The 27874-nt window shown below is 41.8% G+C and overlaps 1 protein-coding gene across 2 annotated transcripts in view; it reads left to right on the forward strand.

The window, feature by feature from the left end:
• FKBP1B (FKBP prolyl isomerase 1B) overlaps positions 1–24351 on the forward strand; it is a 45495-nt gene extending 21144 nt beyond the window's left edge. For both annotated transcript variants that reach the window (XM_051810910.1, XM_051810901.1), the window contains 2 exons: positions 21016–21128; positions 23629–24351. In XM_051810910.1, the coding sequence (XP_051666870.1) occupies positions 21016–21128; positions 23629–23757 (242 nt within the window). In that variant the 3' untranslated portion in view covers positions 23758–24351. The remainder of the gene's footprint in view (positions 1–21015; positions 21129–23628) is intronic.
• Positions 24352–27874: the final 3523 nt, after the last annotated feature.

Here is a 27874-nt window from a genome sequence, read left to right on the forward strand (position 1 = left end):
ATAGCAGGTTGACAAGGGCAGAAATACATTTAGTTTTAAAACAACGGTTGTGCCTTGTGAGCAAGTTCAGCCAAGTAGGATGTCAGTCTGTTCCATGGGGATTGCCAGGTCAAAGCTGACTCAGAAATAGTATTTGTGAATACTCCATCAAAATGTAAGCATGAATAATGATATATGTCTTATTAACACTCACATCAACTGATATATTCCACTACCCAGTATTTTTTAAAGTATCTACGCACCAAAGTTGAGAAGTATAATATGAATTTCAGTATTAACATATCGGAATTATGGCTGCCTGCTGTGATGCAGTGCAGGTTCTTCATACTGGGTAATGAAAATACATGTTTTTTACTGTGTGGACATGATAAACTTTGCAATGTTCTCACTTGTCCATTTCCTCACTTTTAAGAGTTGGGGATTTTTTTAGTGGTAAATGTCATAGATGTTTTCACACGGCGTTGCAGCTTAGGAAGTCGAACTTTTAAAAAGAGATGTTTAGGCTTTGAAGTGATGGTAATTGCTGTAACTTTGTGACAGTTCACTTTATGTCTGGAGAAAACTTTAGAAAATATTTAGAGTTAAAAAGTTTCAGTGTAGTTGAAATCAAAGGAGTTTGATGTCCATATGCATTTGAAATGCCCACAGTATGACTATTGCATCTTCAGACACCTAATTATCTTCAAATATCTGCCCTTTATGCTGTGTTTACATGCCCAAGACTGCATGGCAGTGTTAGGTTCATGGTTGGACTCAATGATCTTAGAGTTCTTTTCCATCCTAAGTGATTCTGTGATTCTAAAAACTGTGCCATTTGTTGCTAGTGTTGTGTTTCTGGCATGGATGTGTTGAAGTGACCATTGCAGAGGTACTGGGAGAAATTTATATCTTCAACCACACTTTTATATAAAGTGTGCATGAGACCAGACGTTACATTCTGCTATCCTGGTAGGTGTGACATTTTTAATCTGGTTAATACTTGCTGCATTTTTTATACATCTGCAGTTTAAAGATGGTTGTGGGAGCAGGTCTGTAGCAGGCACTGGGTGTTTCTCAGATTTTACTGGACTTTTTGATGTTATGAGTCATGTAGACACGTCTGGCCACGTTAAATGAAGATCTGTCCCATTTGGCTTGCAATTTTAAGTACTTATTAGTTTATTTAGTAATGATGTTGACTGCCTTCTGTGATGTATATGTGTGTGATCCACAGGTGTAGCACATGTGGCACGTTCAGCCTGTAGCTCGAGAGGATCTGCTGGGTTGGAGACAAGCACGTTCTCGTTCTCCAGCACCACCCCAGGCCGTGTCTGACAGGGGCTGGGAGCGGGAGGTGTGTGAGCACCGCTCCTGATCACAGCCCTGCCCTGGGGCACTCTGCAGGCTGCCCGTCCCTGTGCCAAGGTGCCTGGCAAGAGTATTAAACTGCCAGACAGGCTTAGACATAGAGTCCCTTGGGCTGTGCCCGGGGTTGCACTTGTATTTCACTGTCTGAATATAGAGTAAGTCTGATCCAGAGGGCAGCCTTTGGATGACCCCGGCATGAAATGTGGAAATACCCGCAGTATTTCTCTCTAAGCTGCAAAGTTAGGTCGAAGATGCACAGCTATGAAGGAGAGAGAGAGAGAGAGAGTGCAATTTCAGCTGAGGAAACATCCATGACCTCGACATGCCCCAGCCATGATTTTGTAGCTCTCCGCTGGTGATAATCCATGTTGGCTCAGACCCCAGCTGAGATCAGACAGGTCAGCGCCTGCTTAGAGGTTTCTGACTGGGGAGCAGAAACAGAACTCCAAACAGAAGGAAAAGAGTGAAAGGTTTTAGGATTAGACTGAGAATGACTACGTTTGTCTTGGCAGCATCAATGCCACACACACATGCAGCGTTGGGGAGCTGCTTTCTGACAAAGTGCTCATGGAGCAGGATCCAGGCTGTGTATCAGAGCAGTCATTCCCAAGTCTAAGCATGGCTCTGGATCCAATCCCAGAGCTTGCTACTGGCCTCACTGGGCAGTTAATCGCGTCTTCTGTTTAATCTTACTTTGGGCAGACTGAGAACCTGATGACAAGAATGTCCAATGCATGATTTAGCTCCTGCAGATGGTCAGGACACGCCTGTCTTAATTTCCTGCACACCCAGGCCAGAAGGAGAGAAAGTAAGTAATTTAATGGGCACTGCAGAGTAGCTGCAAGGAACACCCTCCTTGTACTGTGCAATCCAGTGTGAGAGTCACACCAGCTAAACAATCTTTTACCTGTGAGGACACAGAGCTGCATTTGCTTTGTGGCTCTCCATAGGGCTATGTAGGAAGAATGTCCATGTACTTCTTGAAGACTGCATGTTGCTGCAGCTTGTGACATTTGTGGAGTTTCATTATTGATTTTATTTTCTTAGGAGAAAAGGTAAATAGAAAATTATTCACTTGCACACCTGGGCATGCCTTGGACATCAGGACATTGAGCATTAAAACAAAAGGTGACTGAGAAACGGAAGATAGTTCATTATTTAACATCCCAGTGAAGGCTGTGTTTACTTCTGTATTACATAACTGTTTCTTTCAGACAGTTTCTGTATTTTTCCATGCATCTCTGACTGTGTTTCCAGTTATTCCAGTAGACGTGGGTGTGTAGGAAAAGGCAAATAATAAGTTTTTAAATGGTTGAAAATAATGCAATTAAAGCCCTGTAATCAGATGCTTCAGGATGTGGCTATTCATTTCACAGTCCTACTTGCTAAAGATCTATCCTGCAGTGATCGACCAGTGGCAATTCTTGGACTTCAGACATAAATATTGAGGAAGGCAAAGCTGGGGAGATCTACAGATTGAATTTATCCACAGTGATAACCTGCACTCCAGGGTGAGCGACATGTTCAGCTCTGGAGAATAAGAAATGAGCTAGCCAGTTACCACAACTAAACAACCATTTTGATAATTTTTTTGGTTGCTTTCGATGCAGGTGCTTTTGGACAAAGTTCTGCTCTCAAATGCCCTCCCCACTACTCTAGATGTCCCCACCATTATTTTTTTTTTTTTATAGCATTGCCATCGTTTCCTGGAACAGAGAAAAGAGAATTTGATTATGTTTGTATTGCAGCATCATTCAGGAGCTCCATTGTGCTTAACTGTGCAAAAAATGGATTAAGAGAAACTCTCATTCTCAGACAGCTGAGGAAGGTGAACAAAAAAACAGAGGAAGGGACACAGACAGATACACATGTATGTTACGATTCTATTTATTTTATGTTTACAAAGGCAAACAAAGTAAGAGACATGTCTCAGCCAAATCATCAATTTAATAGCTCATTTTCCTGTATGTTAGGACACGTTCAGGTGTTGAGGAAAGATGCTTATAGAGGCAGGTGGCCTCAGAGAGATGCTCAGAGAGAAAGGAAGCATTCAGGGCATGGAGCACAAGAGTCAATACCTCAAGCCAGGTCTCCAGGATGATTTTGTTTGTTTTGAACATGTTTTAGCCTTGTCTGGGCTCACTTCAAAGCGAGGGGGTCACTCTGTAGTATGTATAGTATGACTACACTGCTATTAATACCCCCCAGGGAAAGCGAGGGCGGCAGGGCAGGGTATGTGTGAAAAGACATCTTGTGCTGGCGGCATCGCCATTGAGTCACCCCATCCTGTCTGCGGCTCCGGGCAGGAGCAGTTCGGGGCCAGGGAGCCGCCACGGGGCTAATCGGGATAATAAGCACTTCAGGCAGAGTCTGACTCCCCCCGCAGTTAGTCTCCCTCCACTTTCGGTCTGTAAATATTTGCCCTGTCCACATCTATTGTTGGCACAGAGACATCACAAGAAAGTTCTCGTAAGCCTTTGCTCGCATATTTGGATTTGGGCCAGCTGAAGTTAAACCCGATCATCTCTCAGCCTCTCACTACCCCTGCTCCTTTTTTTCAGTAGTAAATGATGACTCTCTTCAAGATGGGCCGGATTTTCCTGGGGGTTGGCATTCCCCCAAGGCACACACATTTAGTGGCATGTGCCATGCAAGTAAACAGCAGGATAGAGGGTTTTTGTTCCTTTTGTACACACTATCCAATTTGTTCCTTGGCACTTTCCCCACCCGCAGGGAAGGATGGCTGTCTCCCTATACAAGCCAGAGTTTGATTCCTTTATTTTTTGCCTTCCTTCCTCTGGCTGTGTATAGCAGGCACACCGAATTTCCAAAAATGAAGGTGCTAATACAAGTATCACTTACTGCCCCTCCTGTGGCATCCATGCCACTGTTATTTCCAAGTTACCCAAAATGAGAAATGCAATTTGGATGAGTCAGGGAGTCTGCCCTGACTCAGACTCACTAATGTAGGAGTGTCTTGGGGTCATGCATATTTCTATTAATATAGGGTCAAACTTGAGTAGGGAGCTCTGGTTTGATTTACCTATTTTTAGCAAAGTCACACCAATGCAGCAAACCCAGTCAAACTAAACCTGGATCAATTTGCTTTGAATTTGTGTGAAAAAAAATAAAATACAATCATTATCTTAAGGTAATGAAACATGTTCATTTTATTCTGTGCTCAGCTAGCACACTAGTTTTTATATCTGTGGGGGGGAAATTTATACAAAATCCTGTTTTGTTCTTGCAACCCCTGACTGATATAACCATCTAATATCAGATGTTCTGCTTTTGCAGTAAAAATGTTGAGACTATTTTCATGTCTCATACAGAGGTCTTTTTTTTTCTTCACACAAATTAAACCACAAAGATCTCTCTCATATTTTAGTCCTTTCAAAGTGTATGTGCAAGGACACAGAGAGGCTTTATCATTTCTCCTTCCTACCCTCTCAGAAGGCTCTTGATGCAAGGACAAATGAAGAGTTTCTTACTGTTAAGAATAAGAAGTTGTGGGTAAATATTCTCACTGTATCTGTTGTGATCCCATCAAAGTTTATTGGTCCTGGGTCCAGCAGAGTAATTCCATGTTAGAAAATCTTTGTGGTGCAAGGTTTAGAATGTGTTCATTTTCTGGCTTCCAGGAAGGCAAATTTTCTTGAAATACAGCAAGTGAGAAAAAAAGAATTTAAACCAGCAAGAAATGGAATAGAATATCTAGGGAGCTAGGAAAACTGTATAGGAGAGTAGAAAATGGTTATAGGTTATATGTGCTGGGAAACGCTGTATCTCAAGTCTCATATCTCTGGAATGGCTCAGTGAGAATTTCTCCTCAGCCAGGACAATGTAGCATTGCTCTATTGACCTTTTTGAGGTTCAATTGATTTGCCCCAGCTTAAAGCCTGACCTTTTGTGTCCAGATAGCAAGGTGGCATAGAACTTCTGTGTCCAGATAGCAAGGTGGGAGAGAGCAGAGCAACACTTCCTAATCTCTGCAAAGGCTTCTGAAGCAGATAAAATGGCAGAGCTCCTGCTTTGCGTTCTGTAACACTTTAGCAGAGCAAGCAGGATGTGAAGTTGCTCTGAGTGAGATCGGAAAAAGGGTTAGATGTTCCTGTAACCTTAAAAACACAGGTGACACTGATTTGTGTTCTCTTCTGGGAGCCTAAATGATTGAGATGTAAGCAACTGAATGGAGACGTGGCCCAATGCACTCGGTTGGATAACACTGTCACCCTGAAGACAGAAATAAAGATCATATCTGGGCACCAGCTAAAAAGGTTCTGTGGACTGTTAAAGCAATTAGGGATCAGATAACATGTTTTCCTGGTCACTGGGACAGGGTCTGTCTGCCTTAGAGTGAAACATAATTGAGCCATAGCTAGAAATGCTCACTGTCAGCTTCATGTTGTGTGTGAAACTCCATATCCTTCTAATGGCTGTGCAAAGCATTAGATCATTTGAAAGAAATGACAAAAATGTGTAGTTTAAATCTTCCTCCTCTCTTTATTAAGCAATACCAAGACTCAACACAGGTCTTGGAGCTCACCCAGGGGAAATTTGATATTTGATTTGAACACGCACAAAATTCAAACTTGATGTGGAGGTCAAGACAAATATATTTTGTCTTGTAACTCCATGTTACATGACAGCCTGATGTCGTGCTCTCAGCCTGTGAAGCATTTATAGCAGAAATCATCTTTGCCACATGGCAAACAAGACCTTTCTGTGTTTTGTTTTTTGATTGTTTGGATTTTTTCACTGCTAGGGCTTCACATGTAGCCATAATTAAATTACTAGGTGGAGAAACTGACACAAAACTCAGGCTGATGTGAGAAAATAGAATTGTATGTATCTGCACCTGCACCATTTCTGAAGAATTGATAGTGGTTCTGTGTTTATTGGGTGTGGATATGATCCACTTTTAGGCTGTACAACAGTATGTGCACCACTGCCTTTCCCAGGGCCACCTGTGATATTCCTTGCTGATAGTATTCTGTAATTTCCTCTCCCTTCCCATCCTTCTAGTCTTACTTGCAGCAGGAAGACTCAAAAAAAAAAAAAAAAAGAAAAGAAAAAGAAAAGAAAATGCAGTATTGTTGGATTTCTAGTCAGCAATATCCTGGGAAAAGCAGCTTTGGCTGCTCCACTGAAAAAGTTGCTACAAGATGATGTCATCTGGCAGTAGGGACCAAAACAAAACGGGGTATTGCAGCAGCTAAAAATGACAATCTGCAATGCACCAATATTTAGGTTTCACAGTCCTGTAAAGCAGTTCCGGTCAAAGAGAGGCAACTAAACACTGCTGGAGTTCTGGCTGCTTGCAGGGTGCACTGTGCCTGTATTATCCACCTAATTAGTGTAACAGAGATAGAAAAATATTACTCCTGAACAGAAGCAGGCTGGTATATTTGCTCCAAAAATGACTTCTTTGCTTAATGCAGTGTTGCAATCCAAGTGCAGCTGGTTTATAAAATACCATTTTTTAAAAATCACACTACTTTCTTTTAAACCCTCAGAAAACACTGATGAAAGATGTATTTCTGAAACTGCTCAGCAAAACGTTAATTTGAGATTTGCTGTCTGGGAGTCTGGTGTCATAATCTCCAGTCAGGTGCTCAGATCTTTGCAGACAAGGCTGTTTGCATTGTGGAAGGCACCTTAGTACTAAGGGCAGGTCACAGAAGGGCTTGCTGGTCATTTGTAAGCTGGGCAAAAATTTATATGCAGGTTGTTGTTTAGGGTTTTTTTCTTGGAGATTTGGCTGCTAAATAGCAACCCTACTGGGCTCTGAAATGTGTGATCACCTCTCCAAGAAGGCTGTGAACAGCAAGTTAAAAAGTGAAGATCCATAAGGACAGAAAGCAGTATTTAATCCTCTTGCTAGAAGGTAAACCCGGGTGCACAGGCAAGGCTGGTGATGTGACTTAAAAAGGCAAAGCACACAAAAATTACAGAAATATGCACAGATCACGAATCGAATTACCAGAATTGTTATGGCTGTCTTAGACTTTTGATACAGTAAATAATGTAATAGCTGTAATTTTCCCTTTTATTTCCTTTTTTCCTGGCAAGTGTTTCATGATGTGAACAGCCAGAATACTTACAATTCTGATGAATGATTTCCAAAGGCTCAGCACCCTGGGTGATTGCTGCCCTTGGGAGTGGGATCACTGAAATTCCCTGTGCAGGCAGTCAGTCAATCAGCAGATCCGTGTGGGAGCATTAAAATGGTACACAAAACAGAAAGAAATTAACTGCCACAGTCTTTTTTCTTTGCTGTGCAAAATGGGAAAATGGAAGCAGCAATTTAAATGAATTGAGCTTTTAAATGTTCCATAACATTACATCTTATGGATTACAGAGTAAGCCATGTTACCTGGTCAGGGAAGATCTGTTCAATTATTTTTAAAAGCAATATAGAATACCCCTGAGTGTCTGGGTGAATGATTATTTTAGGCCAGATAACTGTATCCCTCTCATATAAATCTCAGTTTCCTTGATCCAAATTTTAGGTCAGTTCTGCCTTTTTTTTGTCTGGTTTGGCTGTCTGTATACTTGAATTTTATCTGATATGCCTCCCCTTCATCAAGCTCCTTATGAATTTAAGCTTTTCTGTTTTCCTTTTATGTTTGTTCCTTAATAGCTCTGGTGTCTTTTACCTTGGATGTAGCTAAACAATACTTGATATTCTGTAAATGGAAAGGGGTTGGTGCTCAAGAACTCCCTAGACCTCACCCAAGCTGAATATTAGTAATCAGAAAACACAGCAATGAATTCTCACTGGAATTAAACATTTCAGATGAACATAAGGCTTTTTTATTATTATTATTATTTTCTAAAGCAAAATGTTTCATTCTATTCAACCCTGAACTGTTTTTCCCCAGTAGTTTTGAAATTGAACAGGACATCCATTGTTTTTTCTACAGAAAAACACACTTTGTTACTATGGTTTGTGTGTTTTTGCCATTTGATTGTTAGGAACAGATTTTTACTGAGTTCATAGAGTAAGTTGCTTATATAGGATGCTATATTTTCAGTTGCACATACTGGGATGATAAAAGACAGTGTGACCTGGGATAGGGCACTGTCTGGTCTACAGCAATCCCTGTGAGTTATGCAATATATTTGACCATCTCTGTCTTTGATTTTGCATATAATAATATTACACATTTCACTGTAGAGTCCGAAATCTTCAGGCTTTTTGTTGTTGGGGTAATAATACATTTGTTTATGTAATGCTTCCCTGTTTGGTCCAAGCTCAACTTGTGTTGCTCTCCACTCTGTTGAGCCATTGAGGTATTTTTGGCAGTGTTTATGTCTGTTGTTTGTGTCTGTGAACCGACTACTATTTCTATTTGTAGTATCTAAACTGGCTTAATTTACAATGTCTTTTGTTTGCAGCAGTCCAGAGTGTGAAAATACTTTTGCTTTTAGAAAAAGTTATTATTATGGTCTGTGCAGTCCATCCTCAAACTCCCACCAAAGTCAATGATAACAATGCAGGGACAAGGCACAACTGATCTAACAAGTCTTGAGAGCAAGGATTGGTTGCCCAGAGAGGTTGTGAATGCCTTGCCCTTGGAAGTGTTTAAGGCCAGACTGGATGGGGCTCTGAGCAACTTGATCTAGTGGAAGGTGTCCCTGCCCATGGCAGGGAGTTGGAACAAAATGATCTTTAAGGTCCCTTCCAACCCAAACCATTCTATGAGTCTATGAATTGGGATCCAGGTCTCTGTCCATCCCACTGACCTCCTTCATTACTGCTTGCTTAGTTTTCTCTTCCCTTCATCATTCTCCATTTCCAGCTACCATACAGATTCAGGGAGGGAACAGAGAGGGTGATCCCGTTGGGTGTTTGGCTTTCCAGTGGTGAGAATTCCATCGGAAAATGTGAAGAACATGAGTTTAAATTCAGGCTTGAGATGAAGTTGAACTTGTGGTATGCCTTGGCAAGTTTTTATAATAGAAAGGATGGGCAGCAGCACCCTCTCTACTGACCACCCCTTAAAAAGGATGAATCTTTCTCAGGTTTATGTCTGTCCTTAAAATCAGATTCAAAGCTCTACATCCAAAGTGGATGACGCTGCTAAATTTTAGAAAGAGCTTAAGATTGAGGTGCACCCTCATACCGTGTCCTGCTAGCTGACTGTAGGCTGCACTTCACTCAGTACAGAGGCTTTCTGTGTCCCACCTTCTGGAAGTGCCTATTTGTATCCATTGGCTCTATAAGAAACTTCTGATGCTTTTTCTGTCTGTCACTTCAGTAAAACTCAAGGAGAAAGTCACTAATAGGTGGTACTGCTCTGATTCTCACCCCTTTCTCTGTGATGTTTTCCCTAAAATGTTTATTTTGCATTCTCCTTGCTTCTTCACTAATCCAAGACATGAGTGGTCTGTTGAGGAGATGAAAATAGATACAGGCACTGGGAAATTCCTGTTGTTCTTCAGAGAGACAACTGTCTAATGTCCAGCAGAGACCCATCTGTCAAGATAACAGCTGCCAGTTTTTCCATAGTTCTTTTATAAGATCACTGAGATCAAAACTTAGTGATGGAAAAGACCTATTTATAAGAACAAACTGTGCTGTTAATAGCTCCCTTCCACTGTGGTTCTGAAAATACTTTAAGGTTTTACTGAATGAAGCCTTTCAGGATATCTAAGGCAAAATATATTAATTACTAGTATTATTGCTGACTGACCCTGGTGAAACTATACTCCTTGTTTCACAGGGAATAAAATGAAGGTGAGTTATACTTACACAGTTCTCTAGTGACAGAACCTATTCTTTTTGACATCCAACTTTTTGCTCTTATCACAAATCTACATTGTTCCATATTCTTGCAGGATTCTGCTCTGGAGAATAGTCCTGAGTACATCATTGAACTTAGACTTAAATTGCTGTGATCCAGGTCTCAAACTACTACATATGTTTTTGTACTTTCATTAATATCAGGGGAACTGTGCCAGTTTACACCAGGGAGAATCTGTAACATCAGGAATGATGATCAAAAATAGGAAACAAATGTGGCAAAAAAAAGAGAATTTTATAGCTAGTATTTCAGAACAAACTCTTAGTGTTTACAGACAGCGTGATATTTATGACACTGCTAGAGTCTGCCTTGGAGCACATAAAACACTGTTTACATTAAAAACAATACCTCAAAAATAGCCTTTTTTTTGTGAAAGCAGGTGCATTGCTTGTGAGTGGGAAGAACCAACTATACATCTGTGAAAAGACTTTTCCCTTTGATGAGTGTATCTCATATATATTTTAAAAAGACAGCCTAGAAAAGTAAGGTATCCAAATAAGACATTCTTCCACTGGAGTCTTGCAGCAAACAACAAAGATTGCTCAGCAAAGTGCTGGGTTTGTCTGATCTTAATGGTAGGCTGAACTTCTGGCAATGTAATAAGAGTTACCCCATACATAACTTGTTAATGAACCCTTCTCAGAGTTCATTTAAGGCTTTTATCCTCTGTTATTCTACAGCATTGTTGTTGTATGTATTGCTGCACAGCAAGTGACTGGGTTGGTCTGCGGTCACCGAGTCTAAAGGACCTCAGGCAACATAATCCACTGGAAGGTGTATGGTGCACAAATCAAAACCTTGATTGGTTTTAAACTTCATTTTTTCACTAATCTTGACTGTGATCAAGTCATTATGGGTGGAATTATGATCAACTGTCTTTAGCTATCTAGAAGTCTGCAGTCTGTCCATGTCCATGGAGAGAGCACAACATCAAGGTACCTGTCCTTCTCCATTCCAGCAAGGGATTCATCCCTGGAGTGAAATAGCAGTGTGTTTCACCTGATTACCCTGGAAACTGTGTGTTATGCTGGAGTGAGCCCCTTGGTAGTCCCAAATTGGTGTCAGTGAAGTCATGTCTCATTTTCCTGTGCAAAATCGCAGGCAGGAGGAGTTGACTCCCCAGGAATTCTCCGAACACTTGTGAAGGGGGGAGATGTTGCATAATGCCAGCCAGGAAGGTTACACCACATCTCTAAAATAAGACATATTACAGGGATGTCTGACCAGTCTAGATCAAAAAGTTGGATACCCTGGATAAAAAGCATTGGAATTCTGTGTTATGTATGTTTTATGTATGTGTGAGATCATGATGGAACAGCAGTGTAAGCCTCTGACTTATTTAGAATATATGTAATCTTGGCATACTGACTGTGCCTTTTTACATGGCTCCATCAACATCCGTTTTTATAAACTGTTTACTTCTCTGGTTGCATCCTGTATGTCTCTGTCTCTTTTTCCAAAAATGTTTTTCCTTTTCTCCATCTAATTTAGGGAGAGAGTAATTTCTAAGTCCTTTTCATGGTGTTAGACAATTGCTGTGTTTATCAAGATGAGTCTCAGCAAAACACTCCTCTGTGAAGCATTCATTCACCAAGGATATGGGGAGAAACTCATTTTTCAGTTCTGAATGCCCTAAAGACCAACATACCATTTTAACATCTTGGTGTTAAGTGGTAACACACTAATAATATACTTTTTCATGCTCAAATTTATTGGCTTTGGGTATGCCCAGAGAAGTTGAGGATGGCCCATTCCTGGAAGAGTTCAAGGCCAGACTGGATGGGGCTCTGAGCGACCTAGTCTAGTGGAAGGTGTCCTTGCTTATTGCAGGGGTGTTGGAACAAGATGATCTTTAAGGTCCCTTCCAACCCAAACCACTCTATGATTCTCTCTGTGTAGCCTCTTAATCCAATGCCCTACTAGAGATGGGTAGATCTGTCACTAGGCTGTTGCTACTTTAAGGGAAGGGAATCAAAAGTGTTGCACGGATAAATTAAGATTTTTAGCACAAATTTTAATCAGAAGGGAATAGAAGCACATCCTGCAAGTCTAGACAGTTGAAAAATCAAAGAATGCCTAAGCTAGGAACAGCTCATCACCAAAGCACACCTGACTGCTGATGCAGTATTGTCATGTTGAGTTGGGAAGGTGTTTCTTGTGGCAGATCATTCAATATACTCTTTCCCTGAGCAGAGGAGGAATTAAGAAGCTAGTTCTTTTCTCCCAAATCCCCTCTCTCATGTGATCTCGGAGCCATGCTCAGAGCTTTCCCAAGAAACGTCTGAACATCCTTTTCTGCCTTCTGTGGTGTTCTTCTATGCTCCCTGCACCAGATCTGTATTGAGAAGCTTTGGAGTCCTACCTTGTGCCCTTCTTGTGCTGTACTCTGATAGACAGGTGTCTGTCACGTTCACACCTGTTTCAGTGAGATTTAACTCACTACTGAAGTGTGTAACTTCCCAGCATGAGATCACCTGCACAGTCATGTGTGCTACAGGCTAAATCATCAAATCCATACCACCACTCCATAGGCAACCATGGGAAAAAAAATGGGTGAGGGAAAAGGGAGTGCGTGTGGCATAGGATGAGACTGAGAATGAAACCAAAATGGGAAAAAAGAGAGATCAATTGTATTGGCCTGTTGTCTTGGTGCACTAGGTGCCCAGAATTCTTTGGCCAAGCTCTGCTGTTTGCATTTGGGTGGGAAATCTTGCAAAATGTCTTCTTTGTATTACAGCCATGCTTGAAACTGCTCTTTGTGCTTCTTGGCTGGTACCAGAGGGCAGGGACAGAAAGACTTGCCCCAGTGGGGAACATTCCCTCCCCCTCCAGCCCCTGTGTTACAGGATGTGGTGTTTAAGGGTAGAGACGCAAGAGATGTGAAGTATTTCTGTAGTAATATACTCTCTCTAAAGTGTTGCTTTAGACATCTATCGTCCCACTCATTAGCATCCCCAGACTGACCTGATTCTGCCATGCTGATTAAAATGAAATTTGCCTTATGCTGCAGTGCATGTATATTTTACAGCTGAACTTTGTAACAGTAACAGAATCAAACTCTTAAAATAAAACGACTTTCTTAAGGCAACAGGATACCAGAGGAATTGTTTTGGTCTCCTTAGAACTCAGGTAGAATGTGCTTAGTGAGCCTTATATCTGCCTTGGAGGTGAATCTACTTTTGCTTCTCTTAAAAAATACGCAAATCCCTAAAGCTGCTAGGACAGAATAATTCCTTTCAGCAGAGTGAAGTAGACAATTGTAGGTAATTTTCCTGGCTGTGAAGTCGAGCTAAGTGCAAGGCTCTTTCATATTGTCTTGTAGTTGTACGCAACACTGATTCATGGCACACGGTGATGCATTATTGAAGAGTTGTCTGTTGTGTCTTCATTGCATGCTGTCAGCTGCATAGTAAATAATTGATTGTGCTGCTCTTACTCCTCATTAAAGATATATGACTATCTAATACATGAAGAAAATGAAGCAGCAAGGCTGCTGTGTTCAAAAGATCAAGTGTTACTGAAGTGTGCTGTGGCAGCAGGAACTGGGAAGTGACCACCACCACTATCCATTTCCCATTTCTTCACTGTAAGTCAGTTTGTCATGGCAACAAATGGCACACTCGCATCCATCCTGTTGCCTTTTTGAACACAACAAAAAAATTGTGGTAAAGAGTTGATATGCTGCAGAGATGTGCACATCCCCCTCCCCACTTTTCTTCAACTATTATCCCTCTAGACTGAAAATTCCCTGAAAGTATTAATGATTTTTTCTTAAGTGGCTGCAAGTCGTCAGGAAAATAGTCTAAGACAGTAAATCCTTTTTTCCACATAAGGCCTTGTGGAAAAAAAAGAGAAAATGTTAGCAGAGAAAATGTTAGCAGGATAAAACTGAGTGTTGCAGTGGTACTAAACCTCTATTGTTGAACTTTTCCCTTGAAAAGCTAAACTTCCCTTCTCAGTTCAGTTGCCAAAGACCCTGTACAGGACACAGTAAGATGGCCCCCAACCCAACACGGTGTAGGAAATAAAGGCATCCTCCAGCTCATACTCGACATTCTTTATTTCCATTACGATAGTCACAAGCAAAATTGATGAGATGATAAATTTCTCCAGAAGAGTTTACTTTGGAAGTCAAATCAAGGAAATCAGAGGTATGTGGTACTTGCTGCATGGTGGTTTGGGAGGAGGCTCATGGCTGGGTGTAACTAAAGGTTACTGGGAGCTGTTGTTATGACAAAAAAGTGTAAAACAGTGAATTGGACTTTGAGATAATAAAGCAGATGTAAGAGGTGTGAGATGTCTGGCTGACACATATCTGATGTAATGAGCTGGAGAGCTGAGGCATGTTAAGTCCTCCAAGCATTTCCCTGCGAAGCAGAAACACATGGCACCAACTGTATTTGCCTAGAAAAGTGTTGCCCAGATCTCTCCACTTCCCACTGAGACTGTTTTTGTTCCTGATGGGAAACCACCAGTTTTTCAGGTGTGGTAGCTTGAGTCTCAGCCACAAGCTGGGTGGGAACACCACTGAAAGCAGAGAGGTTGTCCTGCTTTGCCACAGTATGTCAGAACTGAGTCCTGAAGAGAACTGATCTATCTTAATGTAAGGTGCAAGTAACACCACTGAAGTCAGTGGAGTTCTGCTGGTGTGAACCAACTTGGGATGTAATTTGTGACTGTGGATGTGTTTCTCCCACCACTCCTATGTGACTCCTCTGCTGGGCTGAACTGTGCCTTCCTTTATACATTGGGAAGGCATCAGTGTTGACACAAGGGCTTTTGTGCAGTTACAGAAAACTTCCAAATAATATATTTTCCAGACTAAAAGTGTTTATTAGTAATAGTTGCAGGTTGAAAATGGGGGGAAGATCAGAATTTCCAGCCTTTGTGATATTCTCCTGACAGAATATCAACATATCTTGACATAGAAATTATATATTTGATGAGAAAAAAGAAACACTTGAGATCAAAAATTCTTAACCCACAGCAACATTAACTGCAGCAGATGCTGCCTTGGAGAGTCCTAGGAACCAAATGAAATGACAAGTTCCTAACAGCACAGATTTATTACAAGGTTATTGCATTAAAGGGCATCAGAATATAGTCCTTGTCATGAAGAACCTCTGGTCTACATAAAATGAAACAGGATATTGTCCTAGAAACACCTTCTGAATATCTGCCCCTCTTTCTGCTGCCAAAAAGTGTTCAGAAAATAGCTGTCTTCAAGTGCACGTATTGTCCTTATGTTCCATAGGTAACTACTGTTTGAAAAAATAAGGGAATGGAATATTTTGCAGATGAAAGATGCTGTTTTTTGAAAGTCACCTATTCAATTCAATTTATCCCCTCTATACTTATGAGGGAAGTCAATCCCGTTGTACAGGATAAAAGGAGAACAACTAGTGAAATCAAGGGATTTGTCCTGGATTAGGATCTCTGTCTCCTGGTTCCCAGAATTTGTCAACGCTGCAAAGACAAATAATTCAGTAAACACTGGAGTCAGTGAAGCCTGGGATGCCATTTGATCTTCTTCATTTAGGGATGGATGACTGAGTTAATACCTCCTCACCAGGGCCCTATAAAAACCTGGCAGTCTACTGTTTGGAATGAATGTTGTTAACTTTTTTACTTTGTAAGGTAGTTGACTGAGAATGATAAACAGTTCCAGGAGGTTATTTCAGCCCTAACATCTAAATCTAGGTGGAATGAATCACTCTTGGCAATACCTCTCTTTCTCCATTAACCATAGAAGTAGCCTAGATGACAGGTAGAGACAGTTTCTGCCTCTGAGATAGATAACAATAGGATTTTCCAAGTTCAGGCACAGCTTGACAGACTGTCTGTGGATGGCCTTCAGTGTTCTCTCTCCATCCATCTTTTGTATAGATAATAGTTTGGCCATGGTTTGGGGCAGGGTTTTGTTGGGACAGTAGGTGTATTAGATGTCTAGTAGCTGGGATTTGTGGATTTGTGTTCTGTAGTTGGCTCTATTACCAGCTGAATTATTCTCAGATGAAGGAAGAAAAGGAAGTAGAAAGAAACTTAGACTGTGGTCCAGTCTTTACATTCCTGACCTCTCTTCAATAATAGTTTCTCTGATAACAAAGATTGAACCTTTCTCGTGGTATAAGCACTTACAGGCTCTTCTTCCTATGCAGATTTTTTTCATTATGTGCATGAGATCTTCATGTTGGTATGATCCCCACTCCTCTGCCAAAGAGGGTTGAAATTGGCTCAAATATTCAGAAGTTATTAGGCAAGTGCAGACAGTGTCATTAGCCCTCTCCCCTTAGGAAACAGACTTCAATAATGAGATCTTAACTGAGGTCAACTGACCTCAGTTAATTCATGTTAAAAGGTGGTGCGGACACACCTGTGTTTTAATAAGAAGTAATAACTTGTGTTAAATCTAGACTGAAGTTCTGTTTTCACTGCTGTTTTAGCCCAAATGGCATTATAGCTTAGGCAGTTTGGATGGATCCCTGGTCATGTTCTTTAACAAAATGATTTGTCTGCTCTTTATCTGCAGCTTCAGTGAGCTGAACTTCAGTGATTCAGCAGGACCCCTGATCTGAAACGTCTCCTTTTCTACAGCTGCTTAATTTTTAAAACCTAGTTATTAATGAGGACATCTTGTAGATCACAAGGTTTTCCAATCCACACCATATTCCAATAATCAAGTTTATACAATTAATTATTTTAATACAATGATGGTTACCTTTCAGAATCAAATGTAAGGTAACAGGTAACCATACAGGCATCTAGATGTCCTTGCTCAGTCAAAAGTCTTATTGATTGTTCTGACTTGGCAAAACAATGTCATTATTGAGTGCCAGATTGTGGAGGTTTTTTTCTCCTTGCTGTTAGCTAGATAAAGATGCAGGCTGAAGATGGGCATCCGTCCTTCTTCAAGAATATTAACTAAATCAATTTTTTCCACCAAAAAAAAATCAATTGATGCATTAGCAAGAAAGAAAATAAAGCATTGTGCTGTTTTAGTTCCCAGGAGCCTGAATAGTAGACTCTAACTCTCAGAAACAGAGATAAAAAAGATCTAAAGTTCAGATCTAAATCCGTATCGGAACTTCTCCAGGGCACACGGGGACTCTGACTCATTTCTGCTCTAGATGTGCATTTAAAGGGCACTCATATAAAAATTGACCCTCCTGCCAGAGCTTCAGCAGATACAGACACATCTGAGTCTTTGAATCCCGGGTTGTCCTCTAAAAGCCGTGAGGTGATGACAGAGGAGGTTACATTTCTGAGTTCATGAATCTTCAGCTGTTGCTGAAAATAGGATACTGTGTAAATATAGAAAAGCCCGTTTTCTTCTACAAGGCCTAACACATCTTCTATAGGCTTTTGATAGTGAAATGAGTAAGTTTTTATATGAGATATCAGACTAGCAAGCTCATGGGCAGACGGAAATATTATTTTAAATGGGAAACATTGTCCAGGAGCTGTTGTCAGAATCTCTGAAGAGTTAATTCTGATTCTGCCACTGGTGTGATGTGGGATGTTTGGTAAACCATCAGAGCTTTAAGCTAAGTGTTTTAATGGGATTTCATTACAAAACAAAGTGAAAGCATACTAAAGTATTGTGGAACTTTGCATCTGAATCTGAACTTGCAGGCTGAGGCTATTTTATAATAAATATCTTCTTTACCTCCTTGGGCTAATGTGAAGAATAATTAATGTTTGCATACTGCTTTGAACATGCAAACTGCAATGACAGTACTAGGTTTTAATATTAAAACTATTAAATATTGGGATTCTGCAATAGTCTCCTTCCATTTCATAGAATCATAAGGTTTTATGATGTGTTTAAAAATAAAATTGCTGTGAGGAAGGACTGTCATTTAAATTTAAGATCAAATACTTCAAAAAGGATTATATGATATTCCTGAGAGTTCCCCCAGAGCTGCTTCTCCCTGCCTGCCCTCCCCCATATGCAGGCTGGATTTCTATATTACAGATGAATCCATATTAGTCTGTAGCTGGAAAGCCTTGTGCAGGAGCTGGTGTGACTTCCCAGCCTGCGTGGAGGGGTTTGGGGATATCACTAAGGTAATATATTCCATAATGTGTGCATTTCCCCCTGTACTGGGCACTGGTGAGGCCACATCTTGAGTGCTGTGTCCAGTTCTGGGCCCCTCAATTCAGGAAGGGCATTGAGGTGGTGGAGCGAGTCCAGAGGAGGGCAACGGAGTTGGGGAAGGGTCTGGAGAATAAGTCCTATGGGGAGCAGCTGAGGGAGCTGGGGGGGCTCAGCCTGGAGGAGGCTCAGGGGGGACCTTATCGCTCTCTACAACCACCTGAAAGGACGTTGTAGCCGGGTGGAGGTCGGCCTCTTCTCCCAGACAGCCAGTGACAGGATGAGAGGACATGGCCTCAAGCTGTGCCAGGGGAGGTTTAGGTTGGACATTAGGAAGAATTGCTTCATAGAAAGGGTGATTAGATATTGGAGTGGACTGCCCAGGGAGGTGGTGGAGTCACCGTCCCTGGAAGTGTTTAGAGAAAAGACTGGATGTGGCCCTCAGTTGAGGAGGTGGTGTTCAGTCAATGATTGGACTCGATGATCTCAGAGGTATTTTCCAACCTAACTGATTCTGTGATTCTGTAATCCTATGTACTTGCATCAGAGCACACATGCAATACTTCATTATTTTACTGTGAAAAACTTAAGGGCTATGACAAGCACTAATGGTGATGGTTATGGAACATTCCTTATGGGCAGGTTTTTCCATAATTTTCCTCCTAAGGCCTTATACACACACAGAGGTGTCTCTGAAGGACCAACTTTGACAAATGTCTGACTTGACCAATGGCTAATTTGCCTTAATATGGCGTTTGTTTTTAATGTTGCTGTAAAATATCTAGACAGTGAACCTCACTGAAATGATCAAATACTCCGTACTCGTGACTGCAAGTCTGGAGTGCCATCACCACTGGTGTAACTACTAGTGAATTTGGGGACATCTATGTCTGAGCTAGTTGTTTGGACTTCCCTTTATGCATTGCAAAGAAATAGGCAGTGCTAGGATGTGATTGATTATGTCCTAATGTAGATCCCTAGATTTTGTTGGATGAATTGCCCCCTGAAAGTGCATTTTTCTCTGATTTGATTACAGAGGCAAGCGTAGTAATTAGCTCAGAAGTAGCTGGCTACATCTTAGAAGCCTAAAGGTTGATAAAAGGAATTCTACCTTTTCAGTCTTTGTTTTTCTTCATATTTACCTTTGATTCACAGCACAGACCTTTTAAGCAAGCAAAATATGCCTTTTTTGTTGTTTGGACAGTAACTGATGATTTTCACTGGAAAATAAAGCTTGTGCATCAGCCCGATCTATTAATATAACTGCTTTAATGGAAAGAAACTAGTAAGACTGTATTTTTCATATTGTATCTTAAAGACACTGTTTCTCAGCATTTTCTGTCAAAGCTGGACTTGTTAATGTTCTTTTCAACCAAAGACTTTGTCAGATTAATGAATTTATCTTTGTCCAGCCCTTTGCGCAGGAGAGTCGTTGTGTATGCCCAGAACACTGGCACTACAACACTACAAAGAGAGGATTTATTCTGTTGCATAAATATCAGCCCAACCTTTCAATATCCAGAGTATAACACTTTGCAAAAGCAATTACCAGGTACTCTTAAGTTGAAAGCTACCGTAATTATCCACTGTTTGAAAAGAGAATGAGAATAGCCAATCATGTAGTGCTCTGTGATGCTTTATGCATTTGTTGGAGAATCTGGGCATGTGTTCAAAACCCATGGGTTGAAACAGAGTTGTGCCCATCCACAGGAACAAATAATGTGTTCTGTGACTGTCTCTCAGGGCTGAATGAAAATATAAAGAACGAGGGTAGTAGAACATTCATATAAATGTCTTTGCTATTTTCGTATTTGTGAATGCAGAGTCTCTTCTGTTCTTTCTGCATGAGGAGGAGCGTGTGCAGTTGTCATGTTGTGTAGGAGTTTTACACACCTGGTGTGGAATGGTCCCATTTGTTTAACACACATTATTCTGGTGCTCCTGAGTAAATCAGTAGGGAAGGCAAATAGTCCAAGGTACGAAATGTTCCTCCAAGTTGTTCTGGTATAAATTTGCAGGACCAAGTCAAAGGAGCTGCTCAGTATTTGCAGATATTTAACTAGCAGCAATTTGGCTCAAGAGTTCTCAAACCTGAATCTACATCCCTATCTTTTGAAGTGGGGAGGAAGCTTCTGCTGGCTGCACTGAGCTGTGGGACAGCAGCCCCAGGTTACTACACAAGGTAACTTGCAAGAACTGTCCCCTTTGGTTACTTAGGCTGTTAAAAGAAACCTTAAAATAAATGGTAAGCATTTAACAAAAAGTAAACAGAGGCAAATCTATGTTACATTTGGTTTCTTTGTCTGCAGGCTTGTTTTAGGGACCTTTTTGGTCTTCAGGGGCAAGCAGGGGCAAGCATCAGACACCTGCATTGGGATTCTTTCTTCTGCTGCCCCCCACTTGTTCCTTTCCTGCTTTTATCCACTTAGGCAGGGAGCTCCACTGTGTGTGACCAACAGCTCTTCTGTATGTCTGTGCAGCATTTGGTACAATATGGGTTCCAACCTATTGCATTGAGAATAATAAAAATAATATATTTTTATTTTAGAGCCTAAATTACAGGAAGGAAAATGTAACAATATGGTACCACTGTGGTTGACCCTCCTGCCTTATCCGTTTTGGATGAAGCTTGAAAGTGAAAATGGAAATGAGCAGCTGATGTGACCAAGACATTAATTTTTCACTCCTTCCCTCTCCTCCAGCAGGTAAATTAGCTCATATTAGATGTAGCTCAGATTGAAACTGTGTGTCTTGTTTTGGCAGGAATGTTACAGAATGGAAAGAAGTTTGATTCCTCCAGAGACAGAAACAAGCCTTTCAGGTTCAAGATTGGCAGGCAAGAAGTCATCAAAGGATTTGAAGAAGGTGTTACACAGGTACAGAGCAATGATTCTGGGACTTGGAGCTGGCTGAAGGGTGTGTGAGCACAGCAGTGTCCATGCAGGGGTGACAAGACTGAGCAGAAATCACAGTGGAGTGGTTTTCTTAAAGTGTGGTCCATTTGAGTGCAGTATTTCCTGTAGTTCCCATCCATCCATCCATGCATCCATCCATGGCTGTCCCCTACTCATGAGCCTTTCCCCATGGTATGCATTTGAGAGGGGAGAGGTGAAGTCCCCTCCCTGGGTGCCAATGTGCCACATAAGCCCTTCTCCCATGGGCAGCTCCACAAATAGACAACAGTGGCCTCTAAAATATTGTGGTGGCAGCATTTTATGGAGTGACCTCGATTCAGCTACTCCATAAAAGTCCACGCTGCTGTTTTTGATGATATCCAGCTACAGATTCTGATCCTTACTGAACAAGGTACGGAGTTGCAGTGTTACATTTTTACAACTTCAGACTCCCAGCTACAAAACTTAACATTCACTGACTATCTCTATGCTGAGAGAAAGAAAACTGCCCTCCAGTAATTACAGTTTGAGTGCCAGCACAGTTAAACCCTACAAGAGCCCCCCAACACAATTAATTTCCAGCTCTTGCTTTTTGTGCAGTGCTGTGAAGGCCCATGACATGAGGAGTGTGATCAGGCTGCTCAAGTGCATGAGTGAATGAGATCAGGGTGCAAATTCCTCCTGACTTCCCATTTCAGGATCAAAGACCTCAGTGGAGGAGGAAACTGCTCAAATACTGCTATAGGAACAATTTTAACAGGAATAACTTCTTATGCTTAAATAGAGAAATGGGAGGAATGTAAAATGACAAACAATCCATTGAGCAATGATGCAACCATGCTTTTCCAAAGAAGGATGGAAGACAGTGCTTTCCAGCCCTATGGAGAAAGCAATGCAAGCATTCCCTTCTCTCCAGCCAGAGAATCACAGAATATCTGGAGTTGGAAGGGACCCACAAAGATCATTGAAATCCAACTCCTGGCCCTGCACAGGACACCCCAAGAGTCACACCATGTGCCTGAGAGCCTTGTCTAAATGCTTCCTGGATCTGTCAGGCTTGAGGCTGTGACCCCTTCCCTGGGGAGCCTGTTCCAGTGCCCAACCACCCTCTGGGTGAAGAGCCTTTTCCTTATATCCAGCCTAAACCTCCCCTGACACAGCTTCATACCATTCCCTTGGGTATCTGGGTTCTCCAGACTCATTTCATTATCAGGAATACTGTTTCCCTGTGCAGCAGCAGAGAGAGAAGTTCATTTGAGTAATCCTAGACTCTGAAAAATACCCACCTTCCTCTCAAGGATTTGAGTTGGACTGTTTATTATTTGCTTTGCAGTGAGGGCTAAGAGGAGCTCAGGACCCCAGAGCTGTAGGAACCAGAGGCCAGTGCAGATAAAGTAGTGGCAACAAGCACTTGGGTGAATCAGTTCATCCCTTCCTTGACTGCTCTCCCTCCCTGACTCCTGTCCCTTAGTTAATAAAGCGGCCGAAAGCCATTCCAGAAGTCCGTGTGGTCACACGCTGCCCTCCTGCTCCTCCTAGTGGATCACTGACACAAGCCGAGCGTGTGGCCTTCTCCTTCCACGCCAGGGTCTGAGGGATTTGGGGAGTGTGATTGGCACAGGACACTTGGAACAAGCATGTGGTGTTCTCAGACCTCGGTGTAATGACTCTCAGATGCCAACAGCACCTGCATTTCTCTGCTCAACTTCTCACAGTTCAGGGTTATCCCATGCCTTAAATCCAGGCATGACCTGCCAGCTGTCTGGCTTGCAGGGACACATCCAAGCAGTGGGCCCACAGAAACCCCTGGAGGGAATCTTCTCATACGCCCTCAGCCCCATGGTATTAATACTCCTTGACTGTGGGAAAGTTCATATTCACATTTTTCTTCTACCAAAAGTAATCAAATCTCTAGCTTTGGTATATTTTATAGAACCTGAAAATATTCAACTTTTAAAAATTCAATGGGAGATATCATGTCATCTGCAGTCCAGTGAGGCACCTGATCTTGGGAGAAAGGTCTGAGCTAAAATCACTGCTTCATTGCCTTGTTCCTTGGCCAATGAATATTCAATCACCTGTGTATGGGGCATGAATAGCACTTTGAGAATCTTCCAAAATACTCTGTTGGAAGAGCAGGGATTTGATTCTTGATACCCCAGACCTCAGTGAGCACTGTTACCTTCGGAGCTAACCAGGAGTGAGGGAAAATTGAAGCTAAACCAGTTGGACTCATAGAATCACAGAATGGCTTGGGTTGGAAGGGACCTTAAAGATCATCCAGTTCAAAACTGTCAACTCAATAATCTCAAAGGTCTTTTCCAACCTAAACAGTTCTGTAATTCTGACTATCCCAACTCTCCTTGATACTCTAAACCTGCCAGGCAGTGATTTTTTAATTTGTTTTCCTTCTAATTTCCTTCTAATACTATTGGGGGTTTTTTTGTCTTCTCTTTTCCTTTCTCCCACATCCAAAACCCAGATGAGCTTAGGACAAAGAGCAAAGTTGACCTGCACACCTGAGATGGCCTATGGAACCACAGGCCACCCTGGGGTCATCCCTCCCAATGCTACGCTCCTCTTTGATGTGGAGCTTCTCAGGTTAGAGTGAACCTTCCCGAGGGAGTTGGCTGCAGACATCTGTTAATAACCATCCGTTCCTTCCCGCCTTGCCAGCAGCGGGAGGAATCTCCACTGGAATCCTGACGTTCCCTGCCTGAGCTGTCCTGTCAGTAGCACCTGCCGCTCGGATTCTTACGCCTTCCTTCTCTTTTTTAACTTTGTGGTGTCTGTATTTGCCTTTTATTAGAAGCTTTGCCTTGAGGAAAAAACGTCTCCCGGTGTAACATTTTAAAGTTGTACATTTTATTTAATTTGCATGTACGAAGAATTCACGGTGATGACTGAAAATATATATAAATATAAATATATATATATATATATTCCTTATTGGAAAAAAAAACAAACCACTGCCTTACTGTACACTTAAACCAAGAAAAAATAAAAAACCACAAAAGGTGCTCAAAAAAAATAAAAATCCAATGTACGCCTTGTACATGAACGGGCATTAGCCAAACAGAGTTACCTGCGCTGCCACTTTTCTCAACTTGTACGTTCTGCTTGCTGCTGTTTTAAAAAATACTGTCTCATTTAAGAATTATACGTATATATATATATATAAAAACAATAAAATCTTGATACTTTACAGTCTCTTGTTTCCTGTTTTTCTCCTCTGGCCACTGGAATGCTTTTTGCTGTCTAAGAAGTTCTTCAAACAACCCTTCAACAACCCGTTTTTTGTTAATTATTCCTCTTATATGAAATGCGTGTAATTCCATGCACTGGTTCTGTTAGAGATGGCCCAGCGGAAGATCTCTGTGGGACCAGAGGTATCAGGAATGTGCAAGGAAGGGCTGCTGGGGCAGAAAAGTTTCCTGAGTCTCCATCTCCTCTGCCCTGCCTATGGCCCCTCAGCTCTGGCCAAAATTTGGCTACTGAAGAGATGGAAAGTGCCACTTGTCAAAGACATGCAGTGCTGATCTAATTCTGTGCCTTTAGAACAGTAAAAGCGGGGTAAAATTTTCTCCTGGAGCTGAGCAAGGCTAGAAAAGAACAGGATTATGTGCATCCACCTTTCAAAACAAATCTGATTTGTGGGATGATGTGGCCACTGAACACACTGGGGTTTTTAGGCTGCATCATCTGCACCTGTTTAGAGCCTGCAAACTTACTGTGTGCACTGGGCCTCTGGCACTGGAGACTGAGCAATATTTATTTCTTTTGCTGGTTATATGAATTCCTGAAATGCTGGTTCCTCCCCTGGAGACAGGAAGATGTGTATTCTGTCATTTACCCAGATTTAGGAGCAGGACCTGATCAGTGAGGCTGCTTCTGTGCTTTGCCTAAGTCTGATTTCTTTCCTTTAGGCTCATTTTTGCCTTTTCCTGGGTCACAACGTTACTTTTCATCAAGTTGACTGTAAACTATTTGTATAGTTTTCAACTAATGGATGTTTTGATGGGAGTATTTCAAGCAGTTGCTGTGCTGTTATCTTGTGTGGATCTGTGTAAGGAGAACACATTGAGCATGAGCAGTCAGACAGCAAAGCTGTGGAGGTGACTCCCGGTGACACCTCCTGGAGAAGAGAGCGAGAAGGAGCACAGAGACACAAGAGTGGTGATCTGGTCAGTGACTACAGCTCGCACTCCTCTCCCTCCAGATGTTCATTTTCCCCACAAAGCTGCATTGGAGCTTGTTAATTAATAAGCCCATAAATCCACCTCTTAACAGATTGTTATACACTGAGCTGTGTAAATTTTTTTCTTGCTCCCCTCTCTGTAAAGAAATGAAAGGCTTTTCTGAACCATTTTTTTAGTGGAAATCTCCTGTCACTGCAGCAGCTGGGTTACACTCCATTTCACTAATAGTACTTTTTTTTAGGACAGCCTAATTTTCTGTTAGTAAATATGGAATTGGAACTGCCAGGGTCTGATGTCCACCAGCATTCCCAAATTCTTTGAAAAGGACCTGCTCTCCTTTGCCACTGCCCTGGCCTGTGGCTGCACTGGGTCACAGATGCAGCTGCTGTTACTTGGCTGCAGCAGTTGCAGAAACAAGCTCACATAAGTGCCTTGGTTAAAGGTAATGTGGTCCTGTCCTGTCTGTCAAACACAGTTTGATTCAGCACATTGGTTTAAGCTGCTCCTACTGATGGTCCAGTTTTAGTTGCTTATTAAAACATAAAAAAAACCCCAAAGTATTGTGGAATCATAGAATGGTCTGGGATGGAAGGGACCTTAAAGATCATCTCTTTCCAACCCTCCTGCCATGGGCAGGGACACCTTCCCTTAGACCAGGTTGCTCAAAGCCCCATCCAACCTGGCCTTGAACACCTACAGAGATGTGGCACCTACACCTTCTCTGGCAACCTGTGCCAGTGTCTCACCACTCTCACAGTAAAGAATCTTTTCCTAATACCTAATCTAAACCTGCTCTTTCTGTTTGAATCCATTCCCCTTTGTCCTGTCACTATATGCTCTCGTAAATAGTATCTTTCCTTCTTTCTTGTAGGCTCCATTCAGGTACTGGAAGGCTGCAATTAGGTCACCCCAGAGCCTTCTCTTTCCCAGACTGAATAATCCCAATTCTCTCAGCCTTTCCTCATAGAAGGGGTGACCCATCCTTCTAATCATCTTGGTGTCCTGCCTCTGAACTCACTCCAACAGGTTGATGTCCCTCCTGTGCTGGGGACCCCAGAGCTGGATGCAGGATTCCAGGTGGGGTCTCACCAGAGACCAGTATCTGTTTTGTGCCCTTTCCTGAATGCCCCAACAGTGGTGATGCCAAGGGTTGGCTCAGCGTACCTGGAATGGCCACATATTCCCTCCATCCTCTCTTGGCCCTGCTGTTTGGGAGCTTCTGCTGCATCTGAGGCAATAAGCAGGGTATGGCTCTGCCTTTCCACTCCTGCCAGGTTTCTTACCAGGGAAAAGACGTTCCTGCTGGGCTCTAGGAGCTGATCATACTCAGTCTTATCTCCTCTGTCTGCAGAGTTGCTGCTGTGCTCGTCCCTTTTGCCCTCAGCAATTCAGCCAGCCATTCCCAACTCTGTAGAATCCTTGTTACAGCTGGCTGATGGAGTGCTCCCTCATCCCCGCTCTCTGCGGAGACCTTGGCTGGAAGCAGCGATTATTACATTTTTCATGCCAATTTCATTTAAAAAAAAATCTAAAAGGAAAACTAATTGTGCTTTGTGATACTTAGGGAAATTAAGTCTTCAAGGAAATGTAATCTTCTGCTTTTTATTTGACTGCAAATGCGTTAATTTATTTAATTGTATCATCGATCAACACAGTACATATAATTATTACCACTATATAATAGATTGGAAAAAATTTACTGTCATTGCCTGTGTAATCAGATATGCTGCTGTTACTAATTTCTAAACAGCATCAATGGGGACAAAAATGACCTTCCAGGCTTAATTTCATGCCCTACTTCCTGAAAAATTAAACAGGAAGTGAGCAAACAAAAACCAGCACAGATGCAGAGTGCAAGGCTGGTAACATCTGCCTTATTTGCTGCCCCTCTGCCATTCATAGAGCTGAACTCATTTCCCTGTCCTTTGATATTACATTTCAAACAAAATCTTGAGCAGATCTCATCAAAACAATCCTCCGGGCATTCCATTTCCATTCCCTCTGTCTTGCAGGTACAAATCATTATTTCATTTTACATGTGCAGGGACACTGAAAGCCCTGAACAGGCACTGGAAGAAAAAGTATGAAATGGAATATTTAATGAAAGGCGGCAGCTGAGCTCTCAGAGAAATCAAAAGCTGCTGATCTTGAGGATTCATTGAAGGAATTTTTATTAATCTTATTACCCTAAAGAATTGCTTTTTAGATATGTTTTTCAAACAGCATCAAATCCTCATCAAAACAGGCACTGCAGTGCAAGCACCATGCTCTCTGCTATTGACAGAAGCAATGTGGTATTTGCATATGATTTTAAACAAGGCTGGCAGTGCACAGCACCATTACTGGCACCCTGGTATTTATTATCAGTGTTTATTATTATTTATTAGAACCATAAATCCAACATGGCAACAAGCAGCTCCAGTTCCTGGCACAGCAAGGGGTCTCCTGTGTGTATATACATGACACATATATATATATAAATATATATTAAAAAAATCCGTGTATTTGGGGGTGGAGCGGTTTGTAATG

The sequence above is a fragment of the Manacus candei genome, unplaced genomic scaffold, assembly GCF_025592945.1.
Source record: "Manacus candei isolate 608988 ecotype Guabito, Panama unplaced genomic scaffold, ASM2559294v1 h1tg000007l, whole genome shotgun sequence".
In the NCBI taxonomy this organism is placed as follows: domain Eukaryota; kingdom Metazoa; phylum Chordata; class Aves; order Passeriformes; family Pipridae; genus Manacus; species Manacus candei.